We start from the raw sequence: 27,042 nt of genomic DNA, 5'->3' as shown, positions 1-27,042 counted from the left end.
AAGATATCATGACATTGATGTGCCCAATTGTTTGTAACATGCCATTTCATTCCATCTGATGCGGTCATCCAACATAGTCGGGTCACAAATGGTCACAAAACGAGTGACAAGACGTCATGTGTTGTTTTTCAATAATACTGAACTTAAGAGCGGAGATTTTAATTAGGAGGTTATTGTTTGTGTGTAATGTCATCATCCACATAGTCATACAAGCTGCAGGCGTGGTCATGATGTAATGCATATTTACGCCAACTGCAGAGAGCGACACGTATGAAGAATTAATTAATAAAATACATTTTAAAGTGACACATTGATGGAGCTAAGGTGCTGCGAAGAAAAGAAAATCATTGAGGATGCAAATGCTTTGTATGACCGTAAATTACCTTAATTGCTTTATGAAGGTATTAAAACATCAGAATAAAAAAGGAAACCCACACTTGTGGCAACAGTCCTGACTCTACTGTTTGTTTAATTGTACCTAATACGCAGTTTACGCACCTCTGATGTCATCACCCAGGTGAACAATGGCTTTCTCACAATCAGAGTCACTTCAATCACCCAGTGCAATTACTCCATCATGCAATTACTCAATAATGACCGGATAAATGATCGATTGACGCACAAACAACATTTCATACTGGTGTGGGGACAATAGCAAAAGAAATTCCGGAGCCTTGTGGTCAAGACATTACTAGAGAGACACAAAGAACATTGACGTATTCAGCCATTTAATAAGTCTATGTCCTCAGGCAGTTTAACTTGTTGCCCAAGGTGCTGACTGTCTGTTTTAGGAACAGAGAAGGATGAGAACTTAGAGGAACCAATGAGAAAGTGTCCTGTGGTGTTCTGGACTATTAATGGCACTGTAGAAAGGGGGTTTTATTAGGAGGCTCCCTTATTCTTTTTGTAATGTTCTGCCGTCAATCACGTACGAGCTGCAAGTGTGGTGATGATGTAATACATGTTAGGCCAACTGCAGAGAGTGACACATATGCAGAATGAATAAAGAAAACAATTAAAAGAGTGATACGTTGATGGTGCAAGGACAAGAATGTCATAAAGGATACAGATGCTTTGAACGACCTTTAAGAACCTTGTTTGCTTCATCAAGTAGTTGCCATTCTTCTCAAAAAAGTTTTTTCCAAGACTCTTTGGTTTTCAAATCTATGAATCTAGTTGTATTGCAACATAGGCAACACATTTCTGTAACAGATCTTAATCGCTTCTAATCAAGACAACATTCTTTATTTTCTAAATTTTAAGTGTTCTGATTTTGATCAATGCTATTCTGTGTTACAAGTTGCAAGAGGGATGGTTGCTCATGGAGGCCAGTAGAGCAACCACATTCTCAAACTCTGGAATAGTTCAGCCAAGGAAGGAAGGTTCTTTACATGTCGATATAGTTAACAGTGTATGTTACACCGATGACACACTGGTTAATAAGGTGGAGTCAGTTCATTTCCAGTGTCTGGATATTTATTCCATGCAGAAGGTGTTATTAGATTAAAAAAATACTTCTGAGGAGTTCTCTTGTACCTTTGTGCTGTGATGAAATAGTTGGAACATGCAGCTGCATGTTGTCACTTGACAGTTTGTTTGTTAAGAATCAATGTCCGCTCCCCATTTCCATCTTGACATGCCCAAGTTTCTGGGTGGAGATTTAAAGCAGTGGTATTACAATGGACACAAAGATATGAATAATGTTTGCTGTTTAGCTTGATGACGTTGATGGTTTTACGGTGAAATCAAGTGAGCTTCAATAAGGGTTTAATAAGGGTCAGGAAATGTTATTAACCCAAACAAATTCTTCAACCGCAATAAAATAGTTGGTTCACACACATTGTTATACATATATACTGTACCTGTATATTTAGTTATTGTTATATAGACAATATAAACTGAATTTGTCTTGGGGCTATTTCATTTGATAGAAAGTGGGCCATACTTGCAATGTGAAACCATTGCTAGAGGTTTTGGTTATATGGTTGGTCAGACCACTTTGGCCCAAACTCAAATAGCTCAGCAATTATATGCATTGTCATGACATTGCATGTGAACATTCCTCTTCCACATAGGTTGAACCCTAATAACTTTCGTTATCCCCTGCTTTTTCATTGCCATCACCAGGTCAATGTTTGTAAATGCCCAATACTTCATTACATTAGGCCATGAACTAATAGTGTATGGCCAAATGTAAGACATTCCCATCAATCTCAGTTGTAGTTTGTGTTCAGTATTAATGATCAAATATTAGCATGATACATTTCTAGACTAAGATGGTAAAGATAATACCTTGTAAACAATGTGTCAACGTGAGCGCGATTTTAGAATTTAGCTCAACGCTCCACTGTGTTTGGCTTCGTCTTGAACTGACCCATTAACAAAAAACGTATTTGCTTTCAAATCAATCAATAAGATACCACTCTTTTATTAACTATTTGAAGGCTTACTGTTATGGATTGGAATAACAGGAGGATCTATCCTCAAAACAGGTGTACAGTTAGATGTGGTAATACAATCCAAAGAGCAAAGAACATGAGTCAATGACAGACAGCTAGGAGGTCACACAGGCAGGCAAACAGGTTTTCGGCGGGTAAAAGGCTTAAGGTTTAAGTGGCAGGTTGCTGGCAAGGGTAGGCAGTAACTTGAGGTCTGTGTAAACTATCAGCCAGATACCACAGTCTGTCTCCTAAACCACGCTGTGAGATCACTTGAAAGCCTTTTTACGTCCCGATGTGGACAAGGGAGGAACAATTTATGTTATGTGGACAGTGGCGGCCTTAACGATCTGGGGGCCCGTTTAAAGACCTAGTGTGGGGCCCCCCACTTTCTTTTTTTCTTAAAAAAAAATATATATATATATATATATATATATTTTCTGATTTTATTTTATTTTTAATACATATTTCTTGTGCATGCTGCCCGCAAAAAGAAAACAGATTGTAGAGGTTTATGAGATGATGGGCCACTGGGTGCAGACTCTTAAAGGGCATTAACACTATTAAGGAAGTCAGTGTTTCCCACAGGATTTAGGGATACTGTGGGAGGTACCCTGGTCCTTGTTGCACCCCCCGCCCCCCGGAAGAAAATGTGTGCCTTTGAATTCAAATCCTGATATGCAGCAAGAACATTATTTTTCAGATTTTTCTTAATCAGGCAGCACTCTTTACTCTGCAACTGTAAAAACAGTACAGTAGATTGGTACATTGGTCTGTTCTATGATTGAGAGACTCATTTCAACAGATACAGGGTGGATAGCTACTTTTTATGAACAGCATAGAATTTACACATATAAATTGTATTCCTGTATGTGTGTGGGGGCCCTAAAGGCTCATCATGAAGCCCCTTAGACAGAGCTACTAATGCTGTTTTCTTATGCTTTTGTATTTCTCCCCTACTAGTTGAGGGGCCCATGATGATTTATTTCCTTATATTTAGGCTTATTCCTTGTTGGACCCTGTTATTGACATGAGTGACTGAGCTCTTTGACAATGCAACATGAAAAGTTACTATGAGTATCTCTGGCTTAGGGCCCCCTGAGGCCCCTGGGCCCAGTAGCATGCTCAAGAATTATTTATCAAAATAAGGGGCCCCATTCAATTGAATGGGTTGAAACATAGCTTGGGCCGCTACTGTATGTGGATTGAAGGAAGAATGGGAGACAGTTGTTTAGATACTTGACCCAATGTATTAACAAAAGAATTGAATGACAAATTGAAATCTAAATCTAATCTAATCTAAATTAATTTAAAACACAAACCACCACCCTCCTTATTTAAGATAAAAAGGAGAAAACCACACCGCTGCTGGCACACGGCACCCACAGCATGGTCTGCTGCAAAATGACACACAGGGAGACAATGAGGTCACAAGTTATCCTGCTTATACTGCCCCTAGGAGCAGAGCTAATTGAATACACCTGTGTTTGATTGAGTGGCTCAGCACACCTAAGCTCACTCAATCAGTGGCAAACCAAGAGAAGGGCACACAAACCAACATAACACATGGCCATGCGATGAAATGATAGAAGTGACGCCTCCACCGCGCCGCACCATCGCATCAAACGCTTCATCGCACCTTAACCAATGATTTCCTATGTAAATATCCCGATTTTCATCACAAGCATCGCTTTTGGTGGGCACGCACCTTAAGGCCTGAGGAAGTATGTTTTTGGCTAGTCCTTTCACCGTTAGGCAGTTGTATGCAGGGGCATATACCTGCCAGACTGTAGTTCTAGTTTAGGCATGTTATGGTCATTTTCCAGGTCACACAACATGGGAAATGATCATTGCTGTGGAAAAACCTTTCTTTAGTTCGTCAACTAGTGCTCGCCTAATGAACTTTGTCTTGACATCAAGGCAAAGAGGGCAACAAAAGTCCTTATTTCCAGGTTTATTTCAGTTTTAAAGCAATAATGAAACAGACACGCTCATATGTGTAACAGTTGGAAGAATAAAAAAAACATGTAAAAATTGTTACATACACACAGACAAGAAAGAAAGAAATTTGAAAATAAAGGAAATCTTACAAATCCAAGAAATAACATGTTACATGTAAATGTGACAGGCAGTGATGTGTGCATGTTTCAATGAATTATCTTAACAATGTAAGGTTCTGTGGTTTAACCTGTGACAGACTTATATTGGAGATAGTGCTTTAAAGTTTGCGGAGTTTTGGCTTAACTTGCCAGTAAAAGATGAAAATAGTCAAAAGCTGTATATAAGGAATTCACAATGTATCTGAAAAACTAGCAGAGACCCAAAATAAAGATTGAGATCAGTCTTGGAGATCATAGAGGTGGTTTTGCATGTTTTTGGCTGAAAGAAATTTACACAATTAAGATAGAGAGTTGGTGACTGTGTGCTTCTTAGCCTGAGACAAGAGGCCGCTCTTGGATTAAATAGCTACAACTTTAAGGAAACTTGTCAATCCACTTCTGAAGCGTAATGCACTTCCTGCTGTCTGTCTCTGTATGCTCAGTATGAGGAAGGATAGATGTGTGAGTAAGACTGAGAAAATGCAACCATATTGCCGCATTGGCACTTTGAAAGGTTGTTATGGACATTTTCATTAGGGCTGCACGATTTAGGAAAAAAAGAGAATTGGAGAGAATTATCACTTCTATATCATTATTCCCGTTTCCGCTAAAAAACGGAAATGATTTTTCTGGGAATATGTACCAAACTAAGATGTTTTCTTAAATATTTAGTATATGATGTGTAGGCAGGAATCCTTTGCAACATACTCAAGATAGATTTTTGGTGTTTCTATGTTTGCTAAGATGATTTTTTTTATTTGAATACTCAAAAAGCACACACTGATTCATACAGTAGTGCCTGCACTAAAGCGCTTTGGTCTGGTCAAGTCTGACACTGCATAGGGATGTGAACAGTCAAACTCATGTTTCCGTCAGTCCTGTACATTCAACACAGAGACTACAATGTTTTTAAAAAGGCACTAGAGAGAGAGAGAGAGAGAGAGAGAGAGAGAGAGAGGAGAGCTGGCTATGCAGGGCTGGTAAGTGTGCAGACGTGTGTGTGTGTTTCTGAAAGACAAAAAGAGTCTGTGTATCCCGTCATGCATCGTCTCCGGAGCGCTGGTCTGTCCTCAGCCTCTCTCTCTCTCTGTGCCTCTGGATGGCCCTCCAAATGCGGCAGAGCACTCCACCCCTGAGGAAAAGATCGGTTAATACAGTGATTTACGCTGGGGGGAAGTTTTGAAGTATAGGAGACCTCCTTCAGCTACTCTTGGAGGCTGATTTAAATTTCTATTATCCGTCGTACTTTATTCAATTTCTTCCGACTAAAATACTTTAGGTTAATGGAAAAAGGCAATGAGGCTGAACACCTTGTAATCAGCAATTTGGTTGAGTTCTTGAGGGTGAGTAGGAGACAGTGTGAAAAGGGCTTGAAATGTATAAGAAAAGAACCGCTTAAGGCTTCTTGATACCAAGAACAATACAGATCAATACAAAAGTCTCACAAGGAAACAAACTGAAAACTGACAAGCAAACAAAATGTTGCCATCTTGTGTACTTTCATGGAAATATTTTACCTTTCAACATCATTTTTGTTCAATTAACCTGCTGTGTTGAGTTAGCATGTATTACGGTTTTCTTCTTTTGACGCTGCATATTTTGGACAGTATCTTTCACAAACGTTTGCAGTTCTGCAGCCTCGCAAATACATCAACAAAGTGTGCTGTAATAAATGCATGTCAGATCCCTGCAGCACCTGCTGACATAGCAGTCAGGGTGAATGCCTGAAGTCTGGAGAACACTGGGCTGCAAAATCCATGAGAAACAGCTACACATACTGGCCTCCTAACTTTTAAATTTTTACAGTGCACATTGGTACACAATAAATAAATGTTAAGAATAATACATACTTTTTTAAACCTCAACATTATTTATTTTATTTATCAGCTACATTTCTGTAAAAACTCAAAACGTCACCGTAGGATTCACAGATACAAGAGGGTAGATACCTTAGACGTAGACAGCGGAGGTCATCTTTGGTGACTTCATTGAGAATGTCGGTCAGTGTGTATTCATCCAGTACAAACTAGAACACAACACACACAGAGAAAACATCAGTTTAAAACACACACACTCAACATGATAAACTCTGGATGTGCTTACTAATGATGATGGATTAATAATGGATTGGATTTATATAGCGCTTTTCAAGGCACTCAAAGCACTTTATAGGGTTCCAGGTTCCATTCATTCACACACAGTGAATGGTGGTAAACTATGATAGTAGCCACAGCTGCCCTGGGGCAGACTGACGGAAGCGTGGCTACCATTCAGCGCCTACGGCCCCTAAGACCACCACCTCAAACATACAACAGTCATACACATTCTCACCAGGCAAGGTTAGAAGCTACTGTGTATATATATATATGTGTTCAACAGCGAACAGATACTGAACTTTATCTATGGTGTCAGCGCCTGCCCCTTGCTCTTTCAGCCAATCGGTGAGCAGCTTGTCCGGCTCATGGTCTGGTGGGATTTGGAAGATGGAGGGAGGTGAAATGTCTGTAAAAGAACCAGAGATGTATAAAGGAAGCACAAAAAAAAAGTAGACTAACCAATTAATAAGGCAATCAGTGTGTTTTGATTTGAATCAATGTATTTCAAGCATGTAAAACAAGAAGCAAAATGGTCATACAGAAAACAACAATATTACACAAACAGACCTGAGAGGGATTGGAAAGAAGTATACACTTTTTAAATCACACCCCTTCTAAAAGTCATCATTAATAAATGATCTAGCTTCCTTTTATATAAACCCCACAATGATTATTTACCAAAGCTTTCCTAATATATTGCTATAATTACCTATTATTTGTGTCTTTTCACAATACAATTGTATCAATGTATCAATATGCTCATATCAAATATATATATTGTTCACCTAATGGTCTGTGTCTGACTCTGACCAGCTCCATGTCATGTGTCCTCTGCTGCAGTGTGGCCTTCAGGACCTGCTGGTATTCCTTCTCCTTCTGCAGCAGTTCCTCCAGTAGCCTGAGGGGGGCGACAGAAACAGCTGTTATGATATGAGAGCCAATCAATCTCACAGGCATTTATCACATACTTTATAATAGGAGGAGGAAAAAAAACTCCGACATCACATCAACACCTCTCGCCTCTGGGTTGGCCTAAAGCTATTAAGCTTCAGGTAAAAAAATATGACGTCATGTTCGTGTGACACTGAGTGACAAGTGCAATAGAGCAAATCGGTGCCATGCTGTTAACTGAAGAGAGATGACTGAAGTAGATTAAGTTAGCTGACAGGTGGGACCAGATAAACAAGATCACTGTCGCTCAGTCGCAAAGTGTGAGAACAGTTTCTCCAACCATGCATGGACGTTTAATATCTACTACTGTTCTCCACATTACAGACTTACAGCATTTTTAAAGACAGCATCTCCTTGTTTGGCTTCAGTTTGATCCTATCAACATAGAAACTGAGGGGGTTAGTTGGTATCGGATTCTGTACATGTTTCGGCATCTTTACTATTTCTGAAATGCCTGCCTTATCTTAATTAGTATTGTCAGACAGGCAAACTTTTTTCCTTCTTCTTATGGATTTGATTTATTTATTTTCTCTCCATTTGGTTTGGCCTCTTTCCAATCTGTAACAAACATGATGACATTCTGTAGCAATGCTTAAGGCCCTGTGTGGCTGTACTTCTGAGGTATACTTTGGCCAGATGGTGGCGCTGTAAAGCCAAAGTAACTACAATTCATCCTGATGGGAACATGAATATCTGAGCCAAATGCCATGGCAATCAATCCATATTATAGTGAAAACCAAAGTATGTTGACCTTTTGACGCCACCAGACCGGAGAGTCACAGGATCACCAAAGTGTAAAAGTTGCAGTTTCGACAGACTTTTGAACAAAAATTGTATGCAGTGGTCTTTGCCAGTTATCCTTATGACTTAAAAAAACTTTAACCTGATTATTAAAGCTGCTAGAATACAAAATGCATCACATTTTACATTTTTGTATGTTTAATGTTTAAGTTTAGATGTAATATTAATGTTTAACTTAACTGTGTAAAAGGTCAGGTAAGGTTGTGCTGTGAATGTTTTTCACTTTGATTTAATTGCTACTCCGTCTACTGTTACTTCCCCCGCCGGGTGACATCACCCTTTGGTATTTAGTGTCCAACATCCATCACGTGCAGCTCTGGAGGCGTTGCATTCTTAGTGTGCTTGTGTGTGTGTGTGTGTTGTTTGCAGGTTTGCGTGCGTCTCTGTGCGTGCAGAGGTGCAAGTGTTGCGGGAAATTAAATCATCATGACCTCCAGGCACACACAGTAAGAGTGCCTAGCAGTTGTTGCGTGTGTTTAACCTGGGTTTGTGTGTGAGTGTGTGTGAGTTGGAGATTTTGAACATTTTCCTTTGTTGTTGATTATGTGAAGATTAAACTGTGCGTGTGAGTTTGCACGTACCTGTTGGTCTCCTGCAGTCTTTGCGTGTGTTTAAAACATGATTGTGGTTCATGTTCGGTGAGCTTTCTTGAAAATGTTCCTTTGTTTTTTGAGGTTGAGTATTTGCAGGTTTGCGTGTGTGTATGTGTGTGCAGAGGCACAAGTGTTGGGGAATTTCATCATCATGACCTCCATACCCACAAACTTAGTTTCTGCGTCTTGAGTGTGTGTGTGTCTAAACTGTTATTGTGATGAACTTGCTGTGAGGTAGGTGACAATCAAATGGAAAAAACACAATGCTATATCTCCGATGCTATTGAAAATGTTCCTTTGTTTTTTATTGTGGAAAGATTAAAGGTGGAGTCAGCTTTCACTTTTTGTCTCCTCGAAAGTTAACTGAAAGGGCCCCTCCATAGTAATAGCCTAGGCTGTGTATAAACACTGGATTTATTTTCAGTGCTCACAAAGTACAGACAGATAACGGATTGTGAGGATATTTTCACAGATTTTGACAAAAAGTGATTTTGACAGCAAGCATTCTACAGAATTGCTCACTTCACCTTTTGTGTGTGTGTGTGTGTGAGTTTGCACATGTACCTGTTGGTCTCCTGTTTGAGCCGTCCCAGCTGTGCTCCCAGCTGATGTTGCGGGCGCTGCTGCTCCAGGGAGTGGGCGGGGTTTAGCGTGCTGATGACAGCGTGGTGGGCGGGCTCATCGGGGTGAGGAACCAACACGGGACAGAACACCTCCTCCTCCTCATCCACCTCATCCACCTCGTCCTCCTTCTCCGCTCCCTCGCACTCTGACGCCGGGCCGAAGTGGGTCTGCAGCTCTGTGGGTGATTTTGCAGGTCACAATGTCAAAATCGCCATCAATACCATCTTCATAGATCTATGCAGGTCCTTTTTCTACATCCTATAGTTCCCCTACGGCACTTTTGTACAGTTTCTCAATTCATATTCATCCATGTACCTGTGCACATCATGGTATACTTTATACTGTCTCAATCAAACAATCAAAAATTAAACACAAATTGTAGGTGATAATTTGCAGGTCAAAGGTCAAAGCTGTGACACATGTACTGTATCTGTATCCGTATGGCTCTGGGTACAAGATTTAATTTCAAGCTATGAAGTTTGTATGATTAATTAAAGGTACAGTGTGTAATATTTGCGTATTTATGGCATCTTCTAGGGATTCTGGAAAGTTTTCTAGATTAATCCACTCACTTCGGGAGAATTTACAGGAGCTACGGTGGCCTTTTAGGACATTAAGCTAGTTACTTAAGATGGCATCATCCACAGCCACATGTTCTACACACTGAACATATTAAGCCTGATTTATTATGTTTCAATATGCACATAGAGGACATAGAGTTGTGAATCCACTAGGTGGCGGTATAAGCTCATGCCGCCCTGCAGCCCTCTGACACACACACCTGGGATGAGGATGGTGATGGCGGCCTGCACAGCTCGACGGATGATGTTATCCATCGCAAACATCCAGTGGGGTTTAATGTGATGGTTCCTCAGGACTTTGTTCACCTTTAGAACGCCACACACACAAAGAAACAAGGACAAATAATCAGACATTAGATACATTTGCCTCATTGCATGTCACTCACAATTTACTGTAGACAAATTTAGCAAAAAATAATATTATTACTATATAATATATTATTTTTGGCATTTTTGTAAAGAATTATTTGGTAAGAAAGGATTGAAGTAAAGTAGTGGGATATTTTGTAAACTTTATCGGCATCATTTTGGTTTAAACTTTTTAATGAATTTGCCACTGCATTGGTTAAACAGATAACAACAAAAGTGTTGCACTACACTTGTTATAGTAGTGTTCCATGTATATATTGACCATGTGTGTGTGTGTGTGTGTGTGTGTGTGTGTGTGTGTGTGTGTGTGTGTGTGTGTGTGTGTGTGTGTGTGTGTGTGTGTGTGTGTGTGCGTGCGTTTGCTGACCGAGTCCTGGAAGCCAAAGAGCACCAGTTGTATCTGGTTGATGGAGGTGGAGTCAAAGTCCAGGTCCAGCTTGAGTTTGGAGATGGTGTCGGCCATGACACGTCGCTCGGGGGAATGGATGAAGTCTCTCAGGATGGAGATGATCTGCTTGATGTGTTCCACAGACAGCATGAGCTCCTCACTGCCCTGTACACACGCACACACACACACACACACACACACACACACACACACACACACACACACACACACAAACAGAGAGTCATTTTATAGAAATATTACTACAAAGTTAAACACACTACACATCAACAAAAAATTCATCCAGGCCTTTATTTGTAGGATTTTAAAATCGGACCTACCCGCCCCCTAGTGGTCTCATCAGAAATGGCAGCAAAGCAGACTCCCCTACTTAATCTGTTCTATTTTATTAAATTTTTTTACATGAAAAAAGGTTTTACCCTCCAACAGGGCAAGTAGAGTTTAATGAACCAGGCTTAATTTATGACTTAACAAATGTGACTATCCTTTGTCTATTATGTTTTTATATCTGCAAATGTGCTATTTGTGTGTGCTGGTAAGAGGCGTCTCAAACATTGTAATACTGAGCTAACACCTTGTTTTCTTACATAATTATTTGAAGAGACAATAATCAAATTAAATAAAAAAAGTATACGCCATGTTAAGGGACATTGCCTATACCGCCATCTTCAGACCAAACTAGTTTGGTTTATCCGCACCAACCACTTGATGGAAATGCACCTACTTTGCATTTCTTTATTTTTGGGAAATTTCTAAATCTTGTCTTCATATTCGGATGTAAACCTGGCTATTGTTGGGAAACCCAGCTTCATTACAGACGTACAGACACACCTGGATGTAGTTCTCCTTGAGGTTGGAGATGACTTTAGCCTGGTCGTCGTTGAGCACCTTGAACAGAATGGCCCGTCGCTCGCTGTCCTTCTTGAGCAGGAACAAACCGCCGTCCCTGTCATCGGGGGAGGGCGGGGCACTGCGGTCCTCTGACACAGAACCCTCATCTGGAACACTGCAACACACACACACACACACACACACACACACACACACAAACACACACACCGAGTGATCTCACCGCCATATAATATAAGACATGGAATGCACAAAAGATTTACAGCTGTCTAACAATCCGTTGAGTTTATTTACAGATGCCAAGCCTCTCCTGGCGACTATGTGTGCCCAGGAGAGTGCAGAGGCAGCATGAGTCAGCGTGCGTGGCAGCGACGTGCACGTTCATACGCACATACATGTGTCCATGCACGTTTCAGATGTGCGCGGGATGGTGCGTGTGTGCTAAGCCAGCTAGCTGAAGCTCGTAAAATGATCAGAGCTCATTATATCAGTGTTGTAAAAGGCGACCGAGCACACTGGGAGCACAATGAGGCCACCTGCCACCTGAGTACACATTGGTGTACACAAACACCCACTCATACAGACACACACACACACACACACACACACACACACACACACACACACACACACACACACACACACACACACACACATACACACACACACACACACACACACATATGCAAGTTTATCTGATCACATGATCTGCCCTGACACTCACAGGATTTTCATAAGATATCATTTAAGTACTGTGAAATACATAATTGTTGCATTCACAATAAGAATGACTGTCACTGGCAGGTTAATGATACTATCCAAGTTAAAGTTGCCAGGATAATATCTGTGTTTTTTCATATAATTTTAGCAGGTGTTGAAGGTAGCTAGCCTCTTTTATAATATGTATTGTACTATGTACATTTATTGCTATATTTTCGTATATATTGTCCTATTTGTTTACTGAGCTATGGACCTTCCATTGTATCCTGAATTAAGTCAATATTTGTATTATTAGCAAAGAATAACAGTTGAGAAGAAACAAACCCAATATATTTGAGAATTTGGACGCCTACCTCTAATGATTGTATCTCAAAGTCCTGGCAAACTTACGAGCTGACCATCGTTTCACAAACACAGTTACAGAACACACCTCAAGTAGTTGGAGTTCTGGGTTTTGAGCAGGTTCTCGGAGCCGGAGCTTTTCTTCTTATGGAAGAAAATGTCCTGTTTGGAGTCGCAGTCTGGGCTCGTCGAACCGGGTTCACTGCTGCTGCTCCCGGCGGCCTCACACTGCAACTGCACCGGCAGGGAAATGTTGTGGATGTAGTCTGTGTGAAAACATAGAGAAAAGGAAGGGAATGTATTTATTTTAAAAAAACATTAGGAGGGTGGGAACAATACAATTTAAAAGCTCTTAGAGATGATTCAATGCCTAAAAAGAGGTGTTGTAATGTCCTCTGCAATAGAACATATTTGTGGACTAATATGTATGTACTGACAAAAAGAAAAAAATATTAAAACACTACACTTAAAACTGATATCTGATAATGAAAAGTAAAGGTGTGTGCATGTTTGAACCTGATGGCTTGAAGGCGATCTTGCTCTTCTTGCCCTTGTTCTGTTTGACGAAGGTGTCTTTGAGGAGGTCTGAGGCCAGTGCTCTCTTGTTAGGGTCCGGCTCAAAGCAGCGCAGGATAAAGGACTTGGCTTCTAGGGACAGGGACTCTGGGATCTCTGGGTGGATCTTAAACATGCCCACCTGGAAGAAAAGCACAAAACTGAACACACAAACACAGTTGGATCATGGCCTAGGCTAGGAACAATATCCCTCAAGTTAAGACTAACACATGAACACAATGGCAATACCTTAAACATGGCAGCCTGTGGCTCTCCAAGCTCATGGAAGGGAGGTTTCCCTGTGGCCATTTCTATAATGGTGCACCCAAGGGACCAGATGTCAGCCGGGGCCCCGTACCCACGAGGGCCCTTATCAATGATCTCTGGAGCCATGTACTGCAGAGTTCCTGCAGACGAAAAAGGGACAAAATATTATTTAGCATCAGTCTGTTTGATTGCAATCTGAAACTTAGCTTTTGAAATTAACAGTTGACAAAAGTTGGAGTATAATAAATAAACCAATATGGAATACTATTATAAATTAAAGTCGACATATCATTTAGAGAATTAAGACAAAATACGATGTCGGGAGTAAACTCAACTGTTTAAGACTTTGGTAAAGTTGGAAAGATGTTGACAATGATTCAAACTTTCGGGATCTCATAAACAAAACATTACTAATACAACAAATTATGCAAATAAGCTACAATTTAATGTGTTACTGAAATTAGACACCTCTAAGCCCGATAACTGCACTGCACTGTACGAGATTAAAGTATTGACTATTTTTCACTCAAGGCTGTTACATACTCCGCGAGAAGAAAGAACAAAGTTCTCGGTGACAGAGCTGCGAGAAGTTCTTTCTGGTCTGACATTACATACTTCACGAGAACTCAACTGCCAAACTCCTCACCGCGGCGCATTGTTACCATGGTAATTGACTCAGTAGCGCCAGCTGATTTCACTTCGCTTTCCTCATTGACTTCAGACTGACCAATCACACAATAGTTCTCGGACAAGCTGCGAGAAGAAAGTTCGGCCCGGGTGATGTGTCGAGAACAAGCTTACGAGAACAGCTAAACAAGAGCTGAGAGAAGAAAATGACGTCATTTTCTTCTCGCAGCTCTGTCACCGAGAACTTTGTTCTTTCTTCTCGCGGAGTATGTAACAGCCTTTAGGTGTTGCACTTGCAGTACACAGGACCTGCACTTTCGTCTCACAGCCTGCTGCAACAGTCAAGCTTGGAGTAGGTCTCGTTTTTGGTTCAAATTCGGTTGTTATTTGAAGAACAGAAGGTGTGGTATGCTGTACAGATTGTCGTTATTTGGGAGTTAGGGCTTCATGAATAATATTAGATTAACTTGATGTGACCAAAGACATGATATAAATGATTGAGTTCAGATGAATTTAGAAAGATGATGAAGTTGTCTCGTCTGCAGTCAGTCATCCTGAGCAGGTTTGGCATTTGTGATCGGCACAAAACGCCGATGTTAAAAGCGAGAGACAGAGAGAGCTATAAAAGGATTGAGTCAAAGGAGAGAGGGAAGCAGATAAGGACACACACATACACCTGCTAATGAAAGGTAAACACCCTTCTGCCTCTGCTGGATTAGCTAATGTAATTACACAGGTCACTGGCTGCTGGAGAAGGCCAGATGGGCAATTAATGTGTATGCTTGTGTGTGTGTGTGTGTGTGTGTGTGTGTGTGTGTGTGTGTGTGTGTGTGTGTGTGTGTGTGTGTGTGTTGTTCACGCTCCTGTGTCTGAGGGTTTCCATAGAGGCTGATAGTGGCTCTTGACATTTCGAGGGGTCATTTGATATCTGCATCCATAATCCGCAGCGTTTCTATGACTCCATTTATACAGTCCAGACTGAGTGACAAGACTGTCCTGTGATGTCTGCCGTTTGTTTCTGTTTGAAATAAAGCTTCATACATTCTTGTTCTTGTGGTTTCCCTTTTAATGTATAAAACAATTATGATTCAAATTATGAATTAATCTGAAACAACATCATTTATAAAAGTCCTTACAATGTTCACTTCTTATGAAATTCTTACAATAAATGTAAGGAAGTCCACTTATATTTAAAAAATATCTGTGTACATTGGTATAGGCCGGTTACTAAAATAATTCATGTACTGTATGTTATACAAGACTTTAATAGGAAAAGCTATGTATTTTAGGATGAAGTAAACAAGTTACCGGTGAATGTCTCCGTGCAGGGGTTGACTCCCGCCAGTCGCTTAGAGGTGCCAAAGTCTGAGATCTTCAAGACGCCACTGTAGGTATTCACCAGGACATTATCACCCTGACGGAGAAACAGACAGAAAGAGAGGAAGTGGGTCATCACCATGAGGTAAATCCTTTGGTGATCGCACATGGATTGTATTACTTCTGCTGTACATCCAGGCTTTTTCCTAGAAGTACAATCAACAACTGAAACATTTATTGGGCGTCTCTTGGGATTTTTTTGTTAGCTCCTAGGGCCAGTGTCAGGGAGCGAAACCAGTTTGTAAACGCTGCGATACTGACAAGAGTTTTGCGGAGCTGATAGGCTTAATCAATCAATCAATTTTGTGTCAACTCCTTTGGGGAGGGCTTGAATGTTACCAACATTAATGTACAGAAAAAAGTTACACACTATAGCTTTAATTGAAAAATGTAATGTAATACTTGCGATCCCAAACAGGGCTACATAGTCCAACCAGTAGTTAACCATTGGATCTTCCCCAAAATACAGTGGTGTTATACTTGATTGAATCACAGACTGTATTGTTCGAGGTTTCATTCCTTGTACCTTTTTTTCACGATATATGTATTGCAGTTTATTTTTTTTTCACAAGACACACAAACAAACACCTGCACCATCACAACATAAAAAAAAAACAGAAATAAAACAGAAAAAAAAGAAGGCTTATCTATCCCATGTTCCTTGTACCTTGATATCTCTGTGTACGATCTGGTTCTCGTGCAGGTATCTGAGCCCCTCCAGGACCTGCCTGGTGTAGAAGATGATGGTGGCCTCCTTCAGCGGGCCCCACTTGGAGCGCAGCAACGCAGACAGGCTTCCTGGAGAAAGGAGACAAGGAGTGTCCAAAACCTGGCATGAGACGGGAACATGACCAAGCAGTTAGAGAGACCCACCACCAGTAACCCTGAGAGGTCACAAGTATGGATCTCTGAAATACATAAATCTGTCCACCATTAAGTCATAGCTGAGTTTAAGGTTATTTAAAGGTGGGTCAGCAATTATAGGGAACACTTTTTGACGAAATCAGTGAATATCTCCTCCATACTGTTTTTTTCTTTCTTTCTGCGCACACACATACAGTAGATATTCACTGATTTTGACAAAAACGGTATTTGGCAACAAGCATTCTCCAGAATCGCTGACTCTTCCTTTAACAAGACAAAGCACACAGTAGGAAAAATGTTTTTTCTGTGTAGTGGATTTCCACGTTTTTTTCTGGTAAACACACTCACCTCCAGGCACTTGTTCCATGAAGATCTTGATGTATCCATTCTCAGAAACGGAGCCTAAATATTGAACAATGTTCCTGTGCTTCAGGTACTTGTGAAGTGCAATCTCTTCATGGAGGGGCTGGGAGTATCTGAATCACACAGAGAGAGAAAGCCCCAAAGATGAATAGTTTTTCCCCCCTAATTATCAAGTATGTAGCCCATAATTAAGTAACATTTACATAGTTTTTTTTATTTGATACCTAAAAAAAAAAGAAAAATAACTCTGCTGGACTTATTGACCATACTAGGGCTAACCCTAACTGTAGCATGTATGCAGTCAATAAGCGCATATTTAGCAAACATTTTTAATATAGGTTAATTGAAAAAAAAATACCAAGAACAGTAACAAAGGGGGAACAGTCAAACACATTGACCTACCTGCTGTCTCTCTCAGGGATTTCTTTGATGGCGATTCTGACCTGGTTACTGACGTCTCTCCCAGCATACACCACTCCATAGGTGCCCCGCCCCAACACCACTCTGTCCTCGGTCTCATTGGTGTCATACTCATACTGTTACACACACACACACACACACACACACACACACACACACACACACACACATATGTATATTCTCAATCAGTAATCATCCTTTAGAACTATAAAGATAGACATAACATTTACATTTGACCATATTTATTTAAACACCCCTGACCTCCAGTGTATCTCCGTCTCCTTCCCCCTCCAGCTCCACAGCATTGCCCGTACCATCAGATATCATCTCCTTCACCATTGAGCAGAACCTGAAATACACACACACACACACACACACACACACACACACACACACACACACACACACACACACACACACACACACATACAAAGACAGCCAGATTCAGACGTTATGACTATAATATTACCAATTCATGGCCGTCCATCATGTCATGTTGCAATACAATCGCACATACGTACAGTCCAAACACAAACGCAGACAAACACACACACCTACACAGACACATCTAGAGGTGTGTGTCCTCACCGACCGCACTGCTCCTCAGTGGAGAAGTAGATCTGGAAGTCATCTGAGTTATCATGGACGTACAGGAAGCAGCAGCGCTCGTCAAACTTACTGATGCTGCAGAGAGAAAGAGAGTTAGAATAGTTAGAAAATTTGATACGATTTCTTCTGTTATGTTACCTATTAAAATGACTTAACTTAATTTTCTCTGTGGTATAGCTAATATATGTTAAAACTGAAATTAACTTTTACAGTATGAAATATCATGTTTGTATGTATATAACACTTTTCAACACAAATTAAGAGCAAATATTCAATTGGAACCTTTTGAAACCTAATAAACCATAATAATAGGAAGTGAAACAACTATTTATTTTCAGCTCGCACAACTCTAACAGTTTGGTAACTTTGTGTCTTTGTTCCTAATCCACCTCCAACTTTACATTCTTACCTAATGCCTTTGATGGAAATGGCGTTGAAGTTCCACTCATGGATCCCTTTCTGTAATGAAAGTGAAGAATGATGATTATACATTTTACATGGTTCACAACCAGGACAGATTATAAAAAGGATTCAAGAAAAGTCTAATTTAAAAAATGGAGAAGGAACTTTATAAAAGCACAGGGTTAAAATCCTAAATTTACCCAAATTTAACTATTTTCAATTTTTTTTAAATATTTTTTTTGGTATTTTTATGCTTTATTGATAGTGTAGAGACAGAGTTGAAATGGGGCAGAGAGGGGAGTGACATGCAGAGTACGACCGCGGGCTGGAATCGAACCCGGGTCCGCTGCTGGCCGAGGCCCATGGGGGGGACGCCCTACCAACTGAGCTAAGGGCGCCCCCTACTATTTTCCATTTCTTCTGAGGAAGTGTCATTTAAGTCTCTCATGCTTTATGTACTTACTACCTAATTCTCTAAATATGTTGCCATGTAGCAAACTTCTCACCTCAGCCAAATGTGAAAACATTTTTGTGATACTCAAGAGTTTTTTTGTGGTATGGATTAAGCGGGGGAGGCACACTAACTCAAAATCAAATGTCATAGTGCAATGCAATGAAATACTGAGTTGAAGGGGAACTGGTCTTACCGTATCGGGAGGAGACACATGCCAGATTGAGACGTTTTTCTCCTCAGCCTCGTTGTTAATGGAAACATAGGAGGGCTGGTAAAGCTTAGTGGGCTCCAGAATCAACACCTGGAACACAAAAAAAAACATGGACAGAAATGATTTAACATGTGGCTTTGAATATCCAACTATTATGTGAGTGTTTGTATGTGTGTGTGTGTGTGTGTGTGTGTGTGTGTGTGTGTGTGTGTGTGTGTGTGTGTGTGTGTGTGTACTGGAAAGCGCAGTCTATTGGTGGTGCCCTGCGTGGCCTCTACGATGATGTCCATCCAGAAGTTGAGTCTGTCCCTCAGAGGAGAATATTCCACTATCGTTTTCTTGAACCTCTGGATCAGCTGCAGGTTTTGCACCACAGAGCGCAAATACCTGAAAACAAATATATACATATAATCACAATGAATCACAATCACTGTTTTCATTAAGCTAAACGCAAAAGAGGAACTGGGAAAGAGCATCAAGAAAGATTGAGGAGCATTTCAATTTCCCAATAAATAAACGCTATTTCCCTGAATTAGTAGTTATTTTTGGGGATTTTTATATCATGTTTACAGCCATTAAAAGGACATATGACTAATTTATGTAAACACACAGAGACACATAACACCTAAAGGGCACCAACACAGTAACATAAAGTACCATAACAGTTATTAACATATAAAATAAAGAAAATATTGTTTTACCAGACAGGCGGCTTGAGTTTGAAGAGCTTCTCGGCGGCCTGAGTAGCTTTAGGGATGTCGTTAGCTAGCATGCTAACGGTGAAGAACTGGCCCACGTCCCAGTAGTTATTCATCTTTTCCAGGGAACCTTTGCGCCCCAGCAGACTGTTCAACCTCACACCTGAGACAGCACAATGTAGGTGTGAAAACAGTGACACAATTTTGTAACACTTGACACTGGAGAGAGTTTTGTGGAGCTGATTACCTATTTTCCTCAGTTCAATGGAACTCTCAAACTGTTGGCCGGCAACTATGAGGAGGACAGCAAGGTTGATGCCAGAGTAGAGAGTGGGCTGCAGCTCAAAACCCTTTCTGTACCTGAGAATTGAAATCAATGTAAAAGATGCAGATCACGTGGGGTGGATTTTCAGCATCGACTTCCAGACAGATGAGACTTATTCATGAAAAATCCATACAAAGTCATTTGATTTAACAAACAAGCATTAGGCTACATTGCAGTAGGTGTGTTGTAATAAGGAAGAGGTCAGCACTGTGTAGGATTCAGCACCCAGTTTTTTCAACATGAGTTTTCTTTCATTGTAAGTTGAGCATGTTAGTTCCTATTCTTATTGTTGATTCTCAAACCACCACTGTTCTCACCACTGTATGGCGTTGTCCCTGTTTTTCATGTCTTTGCAGTCTGAGTCCAGGAAGATGTCCTTGTATATCCGTCCACAGAGGCAGAACATGTCGGGCGCTGGATGCTCACAGGACTGTAACACCGTCAGCATCACTTCCAGAGCCTGCTCCCTGTCACTAGGGCTGTTCCTCCTGCATTCACAAACATGTATTAATAAGTATAGGGCAGAAAAAGTTATTATCCGGGTGTACAAACTAAAGCTGAATAAAAAATGCAATTAAAGTCTGAATATTTGGGAATTAAAGGTTTTTGAATTACAAAAAATAAATAAAAATCCCCCAAAATGTCCAAAATGCTTTAAAATAACAGGGGCTTTCTACGTTCCTTTCTCACAAAAAAAAAAATCCATCTTCTCTGTAGGCCTACCTGTTGAGTGCAAAGGCGTAGTGGAACTGGATCATGGGCTGAGTGGCCAGATCACAAGTCGGCAACATCTCCAGCGTCTGCACCAACTTCACCATGGCATCGTAGTCCTACAGTGGTTGGATTAAAGGAAAGGATTATTTAGCTTTCCACCTAAAATATGGTGAATTTGTATATTATTTTGTTGACCATGTTGTGTGCTTGTACCTGAATGTCTCTGTAAGAAAAGAGCAGGTTCATGACGATGTCCTGCGTGAGGACTTCAGTGTTGTCTATACGGAGTTTGATGCGGGACAGCTCCTTGGCCAGCTCCTCTCCCTGGTACTTCTCTCTGGCCTTCCTGATGTCGTTAAGCAGGGTGTCCTTATAGGAAGCGCTGCAGAGGACAGACACAGGTACAAGGAAACACAGTGGGTGAGAGAACTATTGGAGATAGGAGATGAAAATCTTATCAATGAAGAAGGTCGACATTTCTGTATTATAAATGTAATATTCTAATATTTTGAGATACTGGATTTTTTTTATTTCATGAGCTGCAAGCCGTTATCATGAAAACAAGAGACAGGCTTGAGATATTTCACTTTTATTTGATGAATCTAAAATATATGAAAGTTTCATTTTTTTTATGAACTTTTCCATGATATTAAAATCAATGTTGATGCACCTGGATGTGAGTTTAATAAGATCAAGTTTTTGCTTAACAGTGTCTCACCAGGACGTGACGTGGATGTCCTTCAGCAGACTGGTGAATCTGTCGGTCAGGGGGACACAGAGCGGTCCCAGCAGGTTGTCCCAACTGGGCTGCATGTACTCACTGGCCCTGCGCTGGGCGTCACTCTCACAACACATGTACTCATGACTGGGAGTCACTATGTACGGGATGAAGTAGTAGTTACCACTGGATGCCTGGAAGGAGAAAAGGGGGGGGGGGGATATTTAAAGCAAACCATGTTTTGTCAAAGGAAAGCAATTATATTTAAGTCCGAGTACCATATACCGTAGTGTGTGTATGTACATAAACATGCATGCTGGATGCTAATACCATGTTAAAAAGAAGTCCAGGCAAAGAAACAAGTAGAGGAAGGGAGGGAGATGCTGGGGATTATAGTGTGATTAATAAGGAGGAGCAGTAACGAGCAGAGGATCAGTGCACCACTGAGACTGTTTGGTAGCATCATAACCTCATCACCAAAGGTTAGCACAAGTTAGAAATAATATGGCTGGTAAATGTCGATAACAGTACAAACTTATGCAACACTGTGTCTATTCCTGCAACACTGTGTCTGTTTGCATTTACAGACTGGAGTGTGTTGCCCCCTGACACTGGCCCAGGGGCCCAAGAAGCGCCCACAAAATGTGTTCAGTTGTTCGAAAAGCTGGACGTACAGCAGATGGTATAAAATCCATGTGCGATCACTATAGGCTTACTTCACTTCAACCAATAATTCAGCATTGCTTTGGAGGTAAAGTTGAGACACCTTCATCATCCAAACCTAAGCTGCAGAGTGTCCGAAACTCATTGTATTCTTGTTTGGCTTTGTGAGTTACATGCTTTTGGCTTTTCACTTATTATTCACACAACTGCATAGGTTAGTGTTTATTTTTCTTCTTCTGGTGTATGTTTGTTAATATTATTAGTCTGTGAGGTCAAATCTCCCAGCATGCTCTAGTGCAGCACAGTACCTACTTTATTGGGCAAACCCGAGCCTCTGTACTCTGGGGGCAACTGAACCCAGGGAAAACCTAATACAGGAGGACGAGTGGCCTTCTCCACACACACAGACACATAATACATACTTTAAAAATGATTGACCAAGATGAATAGCAGCTAGTAATGCAAGTAATGCAAGTATATTGCAGGATGTTTTCGTGTGTGTGTGTGTGTGTGTGTGCGCGCGTGTGCATGCATGTGTATGAGATAGAAAGAGAGAAAGAAAGAGAGAAACATAGAGGGGGGCAAAATGAAATCGAAGCCTGTAGATATGCCTGAGACGACAACGGCACTTCAAGAATATTATTCCACAAATAGCACAAGACAGCTTGTGAACATGAATCATTTTGAAATACACACGCACGCGCGCACACACACACACACACACACACACACACACACACACACACACACACACACACACACACACACACAACACACACACACACACACACACACACACACACACACACACACACACACACAAACACCCACAAAGAAACTTACTGTGTTTTTCTGTACCACCATGTCCTGGAAGGAGATAAAAAGAAGGCATGTGATATTGTATTTCTGGACTGCAGTGTGTATTTCTTGTGTACACTTGTTGTCGAGAAATAACTTGGTGGATCACTTTGTTCTAGGAATGGCATCCAATAACTCTAACTACACCGCCAGGACATTCAACGGTGTGTGTTTGTGTGTGTGTGTGTGTGTGTGTGTGTGTGTGTGTGTGTGTGTGTGTGTGTGTGTGTGTGTGTGTGTGTTGTTACAGTATGAATATGACGACAATGAGACCGAAGACAGAGTGGTGTGGGGCCAGGGCACCTATGGAGTGGTGTGTGTGTGTGTGTGTGTGTGTGTGTGTGTGTGTGTGTGTGTGTGTCGGTGTGCGTGTGTGTGTGTGTGCGTACCTTCAGTGACAGGGCAGTGTCAGGGTCAGTGTCATGGTACAGGATGACGTTGTTTGCCATGTCAAAGCTTTCCCTCACCCCCAGGTGGTAAAACAAAGAGGGCTGCCGAAACACATCACTCATGTCCACAACCGCAATGTCTGGAGTGAAGGGAAAGGAGAAGTTAACAACCACAAGAAAAAAAGAAAGGAAAAAAATGCTTCTCAGAACCCATACTTTGTTTTAATATGTTTAACAAACTTCAAACCATGGCAAGAATAGCAATTGTAAAAGAGATTCAAATTCAAATCTTTTTTTATATATGTAATTGTATGAGCAAACACAGAAACAGGTGCACTCAATTTAATTTAATTTAATTTAATTTATTTAACTTTTTTTTTATTTGTTAGGGACTTCCATTGTGCAGAGCATCATAATAGTGCGTATACAGTTCACACGTCCAAGACAAAAAAAGATATCTCACACACACACACACACACACACACACACACACACACACACACACACACACACACACACACACACACACACACACACACACACACACACACACACACACACACACACACACACACACACACACACACAACATATCACATACCAGTACCACTCAACACCCTAAATTAGCCTCCCTCCCTCCCACCCATACATATTGCCAATGGGCATGGAGGAGAAAAAAAGAGAAAGTGAATACAGGAAAGAAAGTGGTCCCATTTATGGTCAATGAAAATTTGCTTGATTTTGAAGTGGAGAAAAGACACTACATCTTAACCAGGAAGTTGTGCCAGCGGTTCAGATTAGGGCTCTTCCAATGTGACATTGGATCTGCTTGGTATTTAGTAAGTGTGCTTTCAAACTGGAGAAATACTACAGGATGAGCTCATTCTTGTAATATAAGAAACAATCAATTTGTTAATAGAAATATCCCACAGACAGAACCTGTAATTAAAGCCTATGTTGAAACACTCCAACAGTCATTTGCAACTAAAAGCATAAAACACAAGGAGCTGAGCCGTGACCTCAGTGAAAGTTGGAATGTTTTTGCAGGAAGCCATTATGTTTTAAGACCCCATCAAAAATACAGTTGGAAGCTCCTTGCAAAATTCTTTATTTACACTTTCTGATGTACACGATCGTACATGAACAAAAACCCTCATAGCAAAAGTACAAGACACTTCTCCCTAGATCAGTCTGAAAGTAGTCTGAATAAAAGAGGATGGCATGTAATCCTTCCCCAGAGCTAGTCATTTCATGATCTGCACACACTAACTTCAAAGCAGAGAAGCAACACTCAGCGTGGATGCCTGGAGCATAGCAAATGATAGAGTCTGTGCTGGAAAACAAGAATAGACTGGGTGGCGTGCCGACATGAAGCAGCACGTTTATGGATTTGCTGGGGCAACTTCAGCTTTTCATTGAGGAACTTGGAATTTTAAACCTTCTACCTTCTTAACAGATCATCTTCCCTCTTTAATAAAAAAACTTTCCCACACAATCTTCTAAAAGACCAATAAGAATGAGCATTTAAATGTATTTAAAGTACAACAAGTACTAGTTATGCACAAATGATCGATTTCCCAATAATATCTATCACATTATTGGATTATACTAATTGATGCATGAGCATGACTTTAATGTTGCAGCTGGTAAAGGTGGGCTAATCTAAAATGATTTATGTAGGCCTACTGCATGGTGGCTTAATCCATTAAAACACATCATAATGTACAAGTTGATTATATTTTGTATTAGCAATCTGACTCTGCAAAGTAGAATATTTGCCTCCACAATTGAGCAGAAGCAACATGGAAATAACATGGAATGAAAATACTTGTGTAAAGACATAAGAACTTTAAGATTGTATCAGTGGCCTTCTTGCTGACTACAGTAGCCTTTATATCAACATGCAGGTACACCTTCCCACTTGTTGAAACAACTTAGGAAAATAAAACGTAAAATACTGTTTTCTTATATCCTATAACCCCAGCTAAAATCTGACATCTCGTATCTTTTTATCATACCATTTTTAACATACCACGCTGTTCCACTGACACACACACACACACACACACACACACACACACACACACACACACACACACACACACACACACACACACACACACACACACACCTGCATCGTAGAAACTGTCCAGCACTGACGTCTCTCCAAAGTCCAGCCTTCCGAAGGTAACGGTGGTGAGCAGCGCGCTCTCCGCGTCGCACGCTCTCTGCAGACACTGGAGCGCCCCGGACTCTGGACTGCTGGCCATCACGGACTTCAGCCCGTCGTTCAGCACGTACACCACCCGCAACGAACGCTGCTTGGCGGACGGGCTTGGGCTGGACACGTCGGCCCTCTCCCGGTCCCTCTCTCGGTCCACCAAAGACCCCACGGCCGAGTGTTCACCTCCCATGTCGGCGACTGACTGTGCGCTCTGCCCCGTGTCCATAACGGGAGCCTAGGGAAGTAGTGTCCGTGCTCTATGTCCTTCCTTCTTCGGTTACTGCCCCCAGACCCACCCGTTACTACGATCACTCTGTCGGCGTGTCTCCTGCGTCTCGCTCCTGCTCCTCTCTCGCTCACTCACTTGTTGCAGCACCTGTAGTTTCTGGAGAGGAGCGCGTCTGAGTTTGGTTTGTCCCACCGCATCTCCGCCTCATTAACTCACATCATCAAGCAGATTATCTCGCACCAAGAAGTCCCTATAGGCCTACTGCTTTACCCTGACTACTGGATCCATCCAGACTAGAGAGAGAGGGGGAGAGACATCCTTAGAAGAAATGCTGTAATGTTTATTCTATAAAATACAAATAAAAAATCAGTTTCATTTTAAAGCTATAGTGCGCAGCTTTAATGAAAGATATACATGCATTTTGGTTACATTCAAGCCATTGCCAAATGAGTTTACACAAAGTTGATAAAGTCTATCAGCTCCACAAAACTCTCTCTATAATTCTCAGTATATGGAAGCGTTTACAAACTGGGGTCGCCCCCTGACACTGGCCGTTAAGAAGCGCCCAAGAAACGTGTCAGTTGTTGATTCAACTGCTAAGAAAAAACCTGGACGTACAGTAGAAGGTGCAGGTCCATACAAGTCATGCACAATCATTGAAGGCTCATCTCATAGATGTGCCAGCAGTGTTGTTGTAATTACTCAGAATTCCTCATGGGGGCAACAGATGTAATGCACTATAGCTTTAAATAATTTTTACTCACCAGTTTCTTACAGCAAACCCACAGTTATTCCGCTGATATTTTCCAAACTTGCTTTGGCAATGTAAAGCACTGTTTCCCATGTAAAAAAAAAACAAACATTTCAATTGAGTTGAAAAATGCATCCAGAAATGAAGCTACATTAGAGTCCTTTGTTTCTCACCTTCAGTCATGGTTTGAAGACCACCATGGGTGCAAATAGTTTATATTGCAAAATATAGTCACGAGAGTGCTGTCTACAGTCTGAAATGTTATCGCCAGCTCTACCGTAGTCTAAATATAAAACGCACAACCCCTTCATACATCAGCCAAGTTTTTCTGACTTGTGGCCAAATGAAGTCAGCACGAGGTGGATATTATATTTCATCTTTTACTAACTAAGTGTTTGTCTGCTATGAACCCTGTGACCTCATCTTTTTCAGATGTATTTACTGACGATTTATTT

At 41.0% G+C, this 27,042-nt stretch overlaps 1 protein-coding gene across 1 annotated transcript; it reads right to left on the bottom strand.

Annotated features, from left to right (window-relative positions):
- Positions 1-4,453: 4,453 nt before the first annotated feature.
- Positions 4,454-25,833, bottom strand: map3k15 (mitogen-activated protein kinase kinase kinase 15; the record flags this gene model as incomplete). The annotated part of the gene is made up of 30 exons (XM_080049952.1): positions 4,454-5,669; positions 6,487-6,563; positions 6,933-7,039; positions 7,419-7,531; positions 9,543-9,777; positions 10,384-10,489; positions 10,920-11,105; positions 11,790-11,964; positions 12,958-13,135; positions 13,386-13,566; positions 13,674-13,831; positions 15,627-15,732; positions 16,363-16,493; positions 16,908-17,035; positions 17,325-17,458; positions 17,604-17,691; positions 17,931-18,026; positions 18,361-18,410; positions 19,001-19,108; positions 19,255-19,405; positions 19,720-19,879; positions 19,964-20,076; positions 20,359-20,529; positions 20,765-20,871; positions 20,969-21,137; positions 21,474-21,667; positions 22,449-22,526; positions 22,980-23,003; positions 23,384-23,523; positions 25,515-25,833. 30 exons carry the CDS (start codon positions 25,831-25,833, stop codon positions 5,576-5,578), a joined length of 4,077 nt encoding a protein of 1,358 aa, XP_079906078.1. The 3' UTR covers positions 4,454-5,575.
- Between the last annotated feature and the right edge of the window lie 1,209 nt (positions 25,834-27,042).

The sequence above is a fragment of the Ammodytes marinus genome, assembly GCF_949987685.1.
Source record: "Ammodytes marinus genome assembly, chromosome: 21".
In the NCBI taxonomy this organism is placed as follows: domain Eukaryota; kingdom Metazoa; phylum Chordata; class Actinopteri; order Uranoscopiformes; family Ammodytidae; genus Ammodytes; species Ammodytes marinus.
The sequence above is the reverse complement of the archived record's forward strand: the minus strand, read 5'-3'. Positions and strand labels throughout refer to the sequence as shown.